The sequence below is a fragment of the Falco cherrug genome, chromosome 11, assembly GCF_023634085.1.
Source record: "Falco cherrug isolate bFalChe1 chromosome 11, bFalChe1.pri, whole genome shotgun sequence".
Classification (NCBI taxonomy): domain Eukaryota; kingdom Metazoa; phylum Chordata; class Aves; order Falconiformes; family Falconidae; genus Falco; species Falco cherrug.
The window spans coordinates 13,658,145-13,670,400 of record NC_073707.1 but is presented as its reverse complement, the minus strand read 5'-3'; the positions used below and the strand labels follow the sequence as shown (position 1 = coordinate 13,670,400).

Below are 12,256 nucleotides of genomic sequence, written 5' to 3'. Positions count from 1 at the left end.
AAATCATCCAAAAGTCTTTCTTTAAAGTGACTGCCAAAGCAAGCTTGTTTTCCACTGACTTTGTAATCTACATATGAAAGACCTAATCTGGAATTAGACCTCAGCCAGGCTCCCGATTATGTTCCCCCAGGTCTAAAAGTGGAAAAATTATGCATGCAGGGCCTGATTCTGTACTCACTAAGGAAGGTGCAACTAGGGCAACTGCAATGAATCCAGTGGAATTCTTCCAAATTGGCATTCGCTACTGGGAGTACAAATTTAGTCCACATTTTTGTGGGGAAAACAATTGTGAACAAAAAATTGGCAATTTAATCAATTTTCAAGTATTCTTACTCATTACACTCAGGAACCATATACTCTCCAATTAAAGTAATTTAGATTTCAAGTTAGGATGAAGGAATCTCTTTCTTGACTCAGCTAGAACCACAATTTTAGCTAACTGGTGAGTTTTCTCTCCAAATGTAACATCCTGAGTTCTCACCCCCATCACAAAGACATCCCAGTTGTTAGTTGTTTTTGTTCCAAAATATTTAATATCTAATCAACCCATTAGAAACAAGCTTCTCATCTTCCTTTCCAATATTATGAAAAGCAGTGGGCCAGCAGAACAGACTATACAGCAGGCGTATGCCAAGTAACAAATCAGATATCCCTTTACTTCTAGAGTTACAGTCACCCTTGGCGGGTTTAGAAGTTGGTTGCATCCCTTTTGGCAATCTCCATCGCCCTGTAATGCTGGCGATCCGTTCACTGTGAGTTGCTTGGCTTGTTCGGCAGAGTCAATTAGATGGCTGTTGTATCCCCTCTAAGCTGCCTCTTCTGGAGGTTGTGGAGTCCTGGTCCATTGGGTTCCCTTTGTAAGGAAGCTCTTCCCAATCCTTAGTCCTTTTTGCTCTTCCCTGAACACTTTCCTTCCTAGAGAAGAGGCACCAGAAGAGCACCCAGTGGTCAGTACGTGGCTGATACAGTGGCAAAATGGTGTTTTCTCTTTTGGCCTATAATTGTTCCTAATTTGCCCCTAACACTTGGCTTGCTTTTCTGATACCTCTTTTCAAAGCAGAGGCTGCACTTCTCCAGAGTTGCAGAGATCCAGGTAGGTTTTAGGTTAACATCAAGTGATTTTCAAATCTGTTATTTCTTGTGAGAAGACATTAATGTTTGTCTGGAGGGAAAAAGAAACTAAACCAAATCCAAAAAACTCCCATGTGTTCACTTTCAGCTCACAAAAATTTACAATTTTAATATCTGAATATATGCAATAGTATGAATGCAAAAATCCCCATACCCTTCATCTGTTTCTCATTCTGAATAAAATTGATTTAAGCACATATACATAATGTTGTGGTCTGAGCAATAGCAGTTGTTTCCAAGCTGACTTAAAAAAACATGTCCCTGTCATTATCAAGGATAAAAACTTGTCCCATTTGAAGCTGATGAAAATATTTTTACCAGCTTCACTGAATCAGGATTTTACTTCAGTGATAACCATCCCTATATTAATTTAGCATTACCAATGATATGCTGTAATAAAAGCAGTGACTGAAACACATACTGAGTCTTTGAGACAGAGCTCCCAAAGCACTGCATAATCTTTTAAAGCAATTCCGCATAGGAACAGCTTTTCTCTCTCAGCACAAAGCAAGGACAATTTAGGTAGCAGAAAGTAACTGCCCAAGAGCAAACAGCCATGCTGGTAATTCACTAATTACTCTAATCACCATTATTAGTAATTATTAATTTTGGCCATATTTTCCTGCTGAGCTGCTTTAATGCGGCCAGCATAGGCATTACACTTAGCTAATATGAAGCCCCAGGGTGCCACATGACACACGGCAGCCCCGCATCCCGAAATTCCCTGCTCCACGGAGATCTGCCTCCTTGCCGAGGCTCCTGCGGCAGCATGCTGCACCAAGCAAGCCCCAACAGGCTCTGCCAGCCCCACACAGCCTCCTAGAGCAGCATCCAGTGTCAAATGCAATGCTCACTATTGCTGTGACACAGAAAACACAGGGCTGGCCAAAACCAAGGGCTTCTCTGAGGTCATCTCTCTGTTTCTCTTTATAGCATGGTCCTTTTTGAAAAAACAACAGTTAAATCGGTGCAGTCCCTGGATTCTTTCTCAATTATATCATCAGCAAAGGGCTCAAAGAAGTGCAGTTTGCTTAGTAGAAGGTAAGTTCTATAAAAACACATTTGTCTGTAAAGCTGCAAACAACCTGGAAGACCACACCGATTTAACTGTTTGGATGAGATTAATTAAATCCCGGTAAACACCCAGAGCAGATCTGCTCTAACACAGAAACACAGTTCTTGCTTCGGGGAGCTGCTAATAAAGCTCCACACACAAGAGAGATGCGGCTCCTCGGGCGGCACTTGGCTGTGCCACAGGACCCTGGGGTGCACGGCTCTGCTGGCCGAACGCTTGGTGCCAATACTCCCCTTAGCTAGGTTCAACGTAAATCTGCCGGAGACACCTCCGCCTGAGCTGCAGAGTTAGCCCACATCTGCCATCAGCTTCCATAACGCTTCTGAGATGGGTTTGCTCTGGGTAGCAAGGCTGTGGCGAGGCTCCTTGTTGCTGTTAAACCTTGGCTGCCTGAGAAGGACATGGCACTGATGGACATACCCTCACAATTTTAAAAGGTCCCTCATCTTTTCTTAACCAAAGCTCACCATGCACTTGTCTGTTTGGGATGTGCTGAAAACACAGGATTATGGAAAACAAATGGATGGGAACAATTCCTGATCATTACACCAGAAATGATGTAGTCATCCCCAGCTTTACACCTGCATCCCTCACCCTTTTATTGCCTATAAACCTGTTGCACAATTTGGCATCAGACTGATGCCAACAAGGGTGTGTCTGCGCTCAGAGCTGCAGGTCAACACTGGGTGAGGAAAAGAAACTTAAAGCTTAACCTAGAAAAAAGAGAAAACGGAGACCTCACCAGCAGAGGTGAGCAATCAGTGAAGGCACTGTCTGTCACACATTCCACATTGCCTGAGGCAACTGAAACAGGACCATTTTTATCAGCTACAACAATAAATATTGGGGGGAGAGGGGTGTCAAATATTGTACCTCTGCATATTGCCTATTATAACCATTAAGAGAACAACATATTTTGTATATGACTGTGACTGATGTGGAACTGCTCACAATTGTAATCGTTTCTCTCTCCTTTTTCAGCTCACAAATTACTGAAAAATAACATTCCCTTCTGTACTGAATGCAATAGACCGCACATGCAACAGCTTTTATGGTAGTTCCAAGACAGAAAAGGTAAAATAGCACTTTAATTATAAATTATTCAGAAATCAATTATACAAAATTATACAAAATAAAATGTCAATGTGAAGAAAGCAGTTGATGTTGCAGCATCCTACAATACAGTGATAGGGCATAAAAATAACGCCCAGCTTTTTCCACCCCTCAAAAGTGAGTGGAAATGGGGCTGGAGGAAGAAATCTTTTTCTAAATATTTACCAATTGATCTTGAGGCTTAGTTACCTAATGCACTCTAGAAAGTCATACAACAAGCAGGCTTTTATAAAAGTAAAAAACTTCTGACATTAAAATACTGTCAGAAAGCTTCTGATGTCAACTGCACTAGGATATCAAACCACAAGGACTTATCCAAAAAGCTGTCTGATTTCAATGATCACTGCATCAGCCCTAAATAAGCTACTTAACTGTTGAAATGTACAGAAAACATAAGCAGCAAATGGGGCTTTTGTGTGTGTATAATTTTTTTACCATGAATGGGCTGGCATCTGATCCATTCCTGACCTATGCATCCATCAGAGAGAAATTTTTTCCTAGCTCTAAACAAAAAGCAAGATCTCAAATTTCCTTAAACATACCTATTGTACAGCAACAGAGAAATTCTGAAGAATTAAACCAGCTGAACAAGACATTAGTGCTGCAGGGATGTAAGCCAGCATGTCTCTTGTGAAAAATGGGAGGGTTCTTCTGCAAAGTTTTGGGCTTGGCTCATCACTGAGTTCATTTTACACTGTTACACAGCTCTTAGACAAGTTTTACATCAGCATAAAACAAGCACACTGCATGGGGTAAATCAGGCCCAATATTTAAAATGCTAAAAATCAATTCTTACCAGCTGTAGGACGATTATTTTAAGTGGAAAAATGTGTATTTCATAAGGATTGTCATTTTTGCTCAGAATTTGTAACTTCTGCTGAGTAACATCCAAAGTGTCTGATAGTGGTTCAGCCAAAAGTCAGCCCTCAGAATCGTCTCAGCTGCATTTCAGTGGGTTTTTTTACTATAATTAATGCATTTGTCCCACTAAGGAACAGTCCCTAACAAATGCTCATTGTGATGAAAGTGACTAAATGAGAGAATATGTCTGGATCCTCACAAATAGAGTAACTCTTCCAAAAACCTGAAGAAATTTCTCTTCTCTTTGATCGCAGCCTAGGAAGCCTTTAAATTCAACCTGAAGAAGTTTTCCAGTCCTCATGGTCCAACTCCTCCACTTGTGAAGAATCACAGATTCAGTCGCCAGAAGAATTTAGCCAAGAAGCCACCTTCAACTCCAGGCTGGGTGCTCTGTCGGTCTGAGCATCCCAGGAGCCAGGGCAGCACCACAGCGCAGGGAGTAGGAGTGTGTGTTGCAAACACCCTGCCCATGAGCCTGCAACCCCCAGAGAGCTGCAGCTCATCGCCACCCGACACATATAAGGCTGCCAGGGCGTACAGGAACACAGCTTATTCTTCAGGTTGTCACAGTGGGCTTTCCAGCCTTGCTCTGGGCTGTAACATCCCGTGACACGACGCTGGACTGAGACAAAAGGGCTGAAATCATTGATGGCTTTGTTCCGTAGTCAGGTAAGCGTACATAAATCACCATCGCTGTGGTCCCAGCTTTGTTTCTTCTCCTGACCACGCTGCCATTGGCATGTTTCCCTGCACTGCCTGCAGACCTCGCACACCCAGGCAGCGACCTGCTCCGCTGAGTTGTTGCAGCAGAAAAAACTAATAAAGAAGTAAATAGGGTTCAGTTGGATCACCTCCATGAACTGACTTGCTGTGTCATCACGAGTTGCTGTGCTAACAAAAGGGTGAGGACAGAACCCCCAAGTGCCACTAGATACACAAAGAGGTAAATAGGAGGTGCATCCGTCCATAGAAAAAAGCAGCACCTGACCAGGTGACCAGGTGTGGGGACCACGTGGCTTACGTGTTCCACTGAGTAACGTTCTCTAGGGACGGTGCAAGGTAACCTTGCTGGTGCAGGATCTAGCTCTACAGCATCATGTTCACAGGGGTAATTATGAGCAAGAAAGTTTCTGTGGCTACACGCCATTTTTTCTCATTCTTAGTTTCATCAAAAAATGTGAATTTCCCCAATTTTGCGTTCAGCTTTTTCTTTATATTTTTTTTCAAGTTATACTCAACTTAGCCATCTATTCTGTGCAGTTTCCATGCCAGAATTACAAGAAGCTTTCCCAGTGCTGACTTTCATATAATTATTAGGTGGAGTTTCAGTTGACCTCAAGGCAGATACACATCAGATAAGAAAACTCAGAACACAAAAGACAGGGGCAAAGCAGTTTGAACCAGAAACGCAGCTGATGTATCTGGACCTTATTAAAGCATTTGATACAGTGCCTCAAAAGATTTTACTTGAAAAAATTAATTCAGATTTCCTTGGATCTAAGGAGACTTTCATGTGTTTTGAAAATTAATTGGAAATTGTAGGGTTATGAAAGTGGCAATAATATTAAGTGGAAGGGCGGTGCCTGGGATAATTTGACATACATCTTTTAACAATGAACTAATTAAATAGGAAGACGACGGTAACAGGGAAACAGTGACAAGCAAAAAACAACAAAACAACGGGGGGGGGGGGGGAAGGCAAAACAGAACAAACCCACCAGCAACACACATTTCAGAATTTAAGAATACCTGAGTAAATAAGAATTAATGCAAAAAATGGAAGATACCAGTTGGATGAAAACAGTCCAAATTCATCAGGGATGATATGCACTGGGAAAACAGTAACACTGGAAAAGTCCTCCAAGTGATGGGGGCAGATTAGCTCCAAGGCTGCAAATCGGTGTGGCCTTTGGAAAGGGGGTGCTTTTTGACTCCACATGCTGAAATAGCTGTGCACTATGGACAGTGGCAGCAGAAGTCATTTTCTTTCTTCTTTTCAGAGACTGAAGCTACATTTTTAGCAGACTTTAAATCCTCTCCTAGGATAAATTACAAAAAGGATCTGTCTTCCTGTACAGAGAATGTTCCTACTTTTCTCTGCATTATTTCAGTTTATGCCAAGCTGAAAATCTTTGAGTTCCCTCTTTTGCTACTTTTAATGTCCAAGGACTCGTGGACAATCTTCAGATCTGCCACCACAAGCTAGCAATACGTGCCTTTTCATCTTTCCAACAAGTCAGCCCTTCTAAACCACAGTTTCCTCATTTGGTTCGGCTCTTCAAGAACGCTCAGGGCCCAGGAGCAAAGTAACTGCTAGCACAGAGGGCCAGGAGAAGGGTCCAAGGCTGTGGAGGAGGACGAGCTTGCCCCGGCGTTTGAGGGCAGCACACCTGATGCAGCAGGTCCCAGGGCAGGGATGCGGGGAAGGTGTCCACGCTGCCAGTAGCCAGGCCAGGCAGCTCCCAAGCCGCAGCGTTAGCAAGGCGGCGGGCCAATGCGGTGGGCCCGAAGCACTTGCCTGCCTGGAGGTCTCCCTGTCCCCAAGTAAATTTTCAGAATTAAAAAGAGAAATAATGACTTTTATGGCCTGTGCTACATCTGAAGATAATGGAGTTACTCTGGACTTCCCTGATGCAACAGAGCAGAATTTGATTTAGTGAAATCTGATTGTTTAACACGTGACGTTGGGAAACTCCGAATCCTTTATTGTTTGCATTGTTTTTTCCTTAAACCGGTCAAAGCTCTTACAGCAATGTCAGGACGTAGCCACATCGCAGCTCCTTCCACCTCCAGTTTCCAGAATAAAATACCTTTTATTTTCACTTGTGCACAACGAAAGCACATCCCAGTGCACAAGCCTCTTCCCGAGGAAGCAAGCTATGTGGGAAGCAAGCTACGGTACCCTGCGAGCCCCGGGGACCCGCCAGTGCCCGGCCCCCCCGCTTAACCCTTCCCTGGGGCTCTGGGTGCCCCCCGCCGCCTCGCAGCACTGGCACGCTGGGGACGGCCACCCGCACCGGCAGAACCGCTGACACATGCGGTTCCAGACCGAAAGGCCGCCCGGCGTCTCCCACCCGGGAGCGCTCCCGCGGGCCGCCGCGGCCCCTCGGCCCGGCGCTGGGTTCCGGGGGGGCACGCCCGCCCCGCCCGCCCGGCGCCCACCGCCCCCGGCGCGGGGAGCCACCGCCGGCCGCCCCGAGCCCCGCACGCCGGGCGGGCCGGCCGGCAGGAGGAACCCCGGCGGCCGCTCCCGGGGGCGGGCGGCGCCGATCCCGCCCCCCGCCCGCGGCAGCCGCCAGCGCGGCGGGCGGCCGCCGACCCTCCCTCCCCGCCTGCCGCCCGCCCTCCCCGCCGGGCCGCGCCGCAGCCCGCGGGCGCGGCCGCTGCTGCCCCGGCTCCCCGCCCGCCTGCCAGGCGCGGCGCGGCGCGGCGCGGCCCGGGACTCTCCGCCTTTCCGCGGCTCGGCGTCCCCCCTCCGGCGAGATGTTATGGCCGAGCCGGCGCAGAAGGGCGGCGTAGGGCAGGGCGGGCGGCGGGAGGATGAGGCGGCGGCGGCCGCCCCCAGCTACGAGGACTACGAGTGCAAGATCTGCTACAACTATTTCGACCTGGAGCGGCGGGCGCCCAAGCTGCTGGAGTGCCTGCACACCTTCTGCCAGGAGTGCCTGAGCCAGCTGCACCTGCGCGCCGCCCAGCAGCCCCCCGCCGCCGAGCCGGGGCCCGGGCCCGCCCGCGCGCCCGGCGGCTCGCTGGCCTGCCCGCTCTGCCGCCACCGCACGGCGCTGCCCGACCACCGCGTCCACGGCCTCCCCGTCAACACCAAGCTGGCCGCCGCCTGCCCGCCGCAGCTGCGGGCCCGCGACCCGCTACCCCAGGACAGCCTGCCGCCGCTGCCGCCCCGCCGCCCGCCCCGCGCCCGGGAGGCGGCGGCCGCCCTCGCCCCGCCGCCCGCCGCCCCCGCCGGCCGCGCCGGGCCGCGCTCCTCGGGCGGCGGCTACGAGAGCTGCCAGAGCTGCAAGCGGGCGGCGCTGAGCGCCGGCTGCGTGTGCGTCGTCGTCTCCTTCCTCTCCATGGTGGTGCTGCTCTTCACCGGCCTCATCTTCGTCAACCAGTACGGCGGCGACGCCGGGCCCGGCGCCTCGGCCTCGCCGTCGCCGGTGGGGCCCATCTGCCTGTCGGTGGCCAGCATCCTCGCCCTCTTCTCTGTCGTCGTCACATGGCTCATCTGCTGGCTCAAGTACCGGCCCGAGGCGGCGGCGGCGACCGCCAACGGCACCCCGCGGGGCCGGGCGGCGGCCGCCCGCAGGAGCGACACGTAGCGCCGGCGGGCGCCGAGGGGCCGGGCTCGGCAGGGCGGCGGCCGCAACGGCGGGCGGCCGCGACCCCTGCGCGCAGGCGGCCCCCGCTCCGGTGGCGTTAGCCCCGGCGCAGCCGAGAGGCGGGACGGCAGCTGCGGACGCAGGACGCGGGCGAAGCTGCAGCTCTCCGGGGTGTAACGGGCGCGGAGCCGGCCTGCCGTGGCGGCGGGGGGCGGCAGAGCTCAGGCCCGACGGGTGTCAGGCCCCAGGCCTGCCGGGTGACAGGTGACAGCCCCAGGCCCGCCAGGTTGACCGGGTGTCAAGCCCCAGGCCCGCTGGGTGAGTGCGAGGCCGCAGGCCCGGGCCCCAGCCCTCCCGCGGCGCTGGCACGGCCCGAGGTGGCGGGGCGGGCCCGCGGGGTGGCCCGGCGAGGGGCCGCGGAGGGCCGGGCCGCTGCGCAGGGTGGGAGGGAGGCAGGGCCGGGCAGGGCGCAGGGGTGTCCCGGGGAGCCCCCAGGGGAGCCCCCAGGGGAGCCGGGGCTCCCGGGGTGCCTGTGCCCGCCCCCCTGCCGCTGCCGGCAGCGTGCTCGGCCTGCCGTGCTCCCCGGTGCAGAAGGACACAGTCTCCGTGAAAGAAAACTGGCTTACTGTTGCCCCCGCCTGGAAGATAATCGGAGAGATTCACTGTGGGTAGGAGCAGGACAGGATCACGATGTTAAACGCGTTTTGTGTTTTCCGTTTTATGAAGCGAACAAGTGTGTATAGAAGAAGCTGTAACAGAAACGTATTATCTTAAAGAGACTGAGCCAAAGTTTCCCTACGATATATTGAGTACGGTTTTGTTATAATTTTATTAGAAGGCCATCGGGCCCTCTGTTGGTTGCTTAAAATAAGCTTTATTATTTAATTATTTGAAATTCTCATTTAATGTGGGAGACTGAAACGCTACGTTGCACACTTAAAACAATTTCTGGAAGATTATTTAATTAATGGAGCTCTAAAATAGAGCTGAGAGACTCCTGTGGTAGGGAGTAATATTTCACTGGCCATTAATTTCAATTGTTACACAGTGAGAGAAGCCCACATTAAAATACGGACTTTCAGCATCACTGTAAAAGTGGAATGCAGTAGCATAATTTGAATATTGAGCATTTACCTTTGGTCGAGGTAGCTGTAATAAGGCGGTGGTTTTCCCTCCTGGTAAGTTCTTCTGTGTTATGAGTTTCTGCAAAGGCCAGTGGAAAATGTCTTTGTTCTGTGAGGCTGGAACGTCAAAGATGTCTTTGACATGTGACGAGATGCTCATAATATGAAATGGAAAAACACTGCGATACAGCTGGTTTTGTAGTATATTAAGGAGAGCATTCTATATAGATACTGTTCTGTGTTGCAGGATAATTCATTTGGTGCCTGAATTTTTTTAACTTAGTTGTTATAATCTATTCTATTGGGAATAAGATAATGCTGCTTATTCCGTGTTTCTACACAGTACTGTAATGGAATGAGGTAATTATTTTCGTGTTTAACAGTTCAAGAGTTTTTTAAGTGATCCTTGAGTATGTGTATTTTGCAAGCTGTCTGCATGATATTCTGACACATATCCTCTTAATAGACCTTTACTCGACCACTACTATTTATCACAAGTGCAAAAGAATTTACTATGTAGAAATGTAAAGGCAGCAGGTGAAGATGTGATGTGTTTTATGACTGCACAAGTGATGTGTACTGTGCATTGTCCTGATTATCACAAATGTGTCAAAAACAACCCCCTGACACCCCAAAAAACCCCACAGACCGAAGCGCTATTTATAAGACTCTCTTATGATGGATGCAGTTTGTGGAAACAGTATTATGAGTTGTGTGTAACTTTACGTCTATTTAAAAAGATCTGCACCAGCCTTTTAAAGTCATATATTATAATGTAAAGGCCCTGAGGAGATAAATTACTGGGAACAACTGTGGCTCTGACCGTGGTTCATGTATTTAGAACAGTGTTCTCAAACCTGGGAGTTGCTCGTCAGCTGTGTAAAAGTGTATGCCTCCTAAAACTAGGCCTGACCGTTAGCCCCTGTTGACTTCAGCAGTAGTTGTGGATGTTCTGCACCAAAGAAAATCACGAGACTTTTATTTAAGCATCTAAATGAAAATTTAGATGGTTGACTTCAGGTACAAACATTTGAAAATTTTGGCCTTAACCTCTCTGTTTGATAATAGCGTTGACCTACCTCACAGGCAAGATGTGAGGCTTTATTTATTAAAGTTTTTAAGCAATTGGAGATCCTTGAAGAGGAGGTGCTATAGAGGTGAAAGTATTGTTATAAATGATACTGTAGTAAGAATAAATATATGTAAATTAATGGACATAAACAGCAGCAATGTTTTCTAAGGAAAATAAATATATAAAATATGTACGTGTGTACATCATATGCACCAATATATGATTTACCTGTTTGTGCTTCTACTGCAAATGCAGCATGCGCATCAGCATTTCTGTTCGATCAGGTAAGCTCCAGCACCTGGCAGTTCAGATGAGTGCAGCAACAGCCCTGCTATAACTCCATCTCACGTAGACACGTCGAAGGTAGTAGCTCTGAGCGCTCGTGAAGCTGGGCTGGAGCTCGCTGCGTAGTTCATACTTTGCTTTACTCCTGCGGGCTTTCCCGCTCGGGTCCTGCAGGTGTGCTGCCAGCACCGTCTGGGCGAGCTAACAAGCTCGTGCCAGTGCTTGGGTCTGTTTACAGGAGCTGCAGTCACAACGGAAGCTACTATATAGCTATGCCCTAAAATACTGATTACAGTAAGAAATGTACACTCCATCTTTTTTATTTTCTTTCCACATCACAGTTTTATTCTTGCCTTTTCTCTGTAAACAGTATTTGCCATTTTGACTAAACCAATGGTTTCAACTGGGATCCGTGGACTACTTCTAAAGGATCTGCAAAAGGTAAGTAAGAAAAGCAAATTGATCGTCAGAAGCTTGAATTTGTTACGTGAGGGTCAACTTTAAAAGGTTTAGAGGTTGGCACATTACAAAAAGTTAAAGATCACAGGCCTAAACAGGATTTTCAGGCTTATTCACAATTAAACGATCATATTACATATCAGGTTCCTACCCATATATTTGAAAATATTTCAGAGCCAAATTAAAATGGACAGTCTGACTGTACGCCCAGTCCTTCTCTCTGCTTATGCAAATTTTGGGAAACTCCGCTGGTTTCGGGAGTGTTAGTCTGGATCCACATCACAGTACCAGTCAGAAAAAATTGTGCATTGTATACATCTCTGGCTACTGTAGAATCCCAGTATTATATTTGTATTTTGGGTTCCTTTGTGTGTACAGAGTGCTTGTCCAAAGCCGAACTTTGCTCAAGTTTCAGTAAAAAAAAAAACTTAAGTAAAATACAAAAAGAGAAAATCCTTGTGGCTGGTGGTGGTTTGTTATTGTAACTGTTTCAGTCAGAACACTTGTGTTTTCTAGTTGTTTAAAAATGCACCGAGGTAAGCAGCTGGAGGAGTATGCATCAGTTACACTATCCACACATCTTGCAGAAAAAAACGGTGCTTTGGGGCACTCTGTGGGAAAGCAAAGAAGGCGGGCTATACCACAACACCATGGGGAAAATCATGGGAAATACAAGCTGCAGGCTTATTTTTTTTTTTTATTCCTTGCACTCGTTTGGGGGTGGGGGTGGGGTTGGGGTTGGTTTTTTTGCTGTGCAACATTTCTCTGCATTACACATTCTGGGACACTAGCAGCTACAGCCAAGAAATGAAAGTAC

At 48.3% G+C, this 12,256-nt stretch overlaps 1 protein-coding gene across 1 annotated transcript; it reads left to right on the top strand.

Annotated features, from left to right (window-relative positions):
• The first annotated feature begins 7,566 nt into the window (after positions 1 to 7,566).
• Positions 7,567 to 10,911, top strand: LOC129737093 (RING finger protein 223). The gene has a single exon (XM_055724118.1). It carries the CDS (start codon positions 7,669 to 7,671, stop codon positions 8,497 to 8,499), a length of 831 nt encoding a protein of 276 aa, XP_055580093.1. The 5' UTR covers positions 7,567 to 7,668; the 3' UTR covers positions 8,500 to 10,911.
• Positions 10,912 to 12,256: the final 1,345 nt, after the last annotated feature.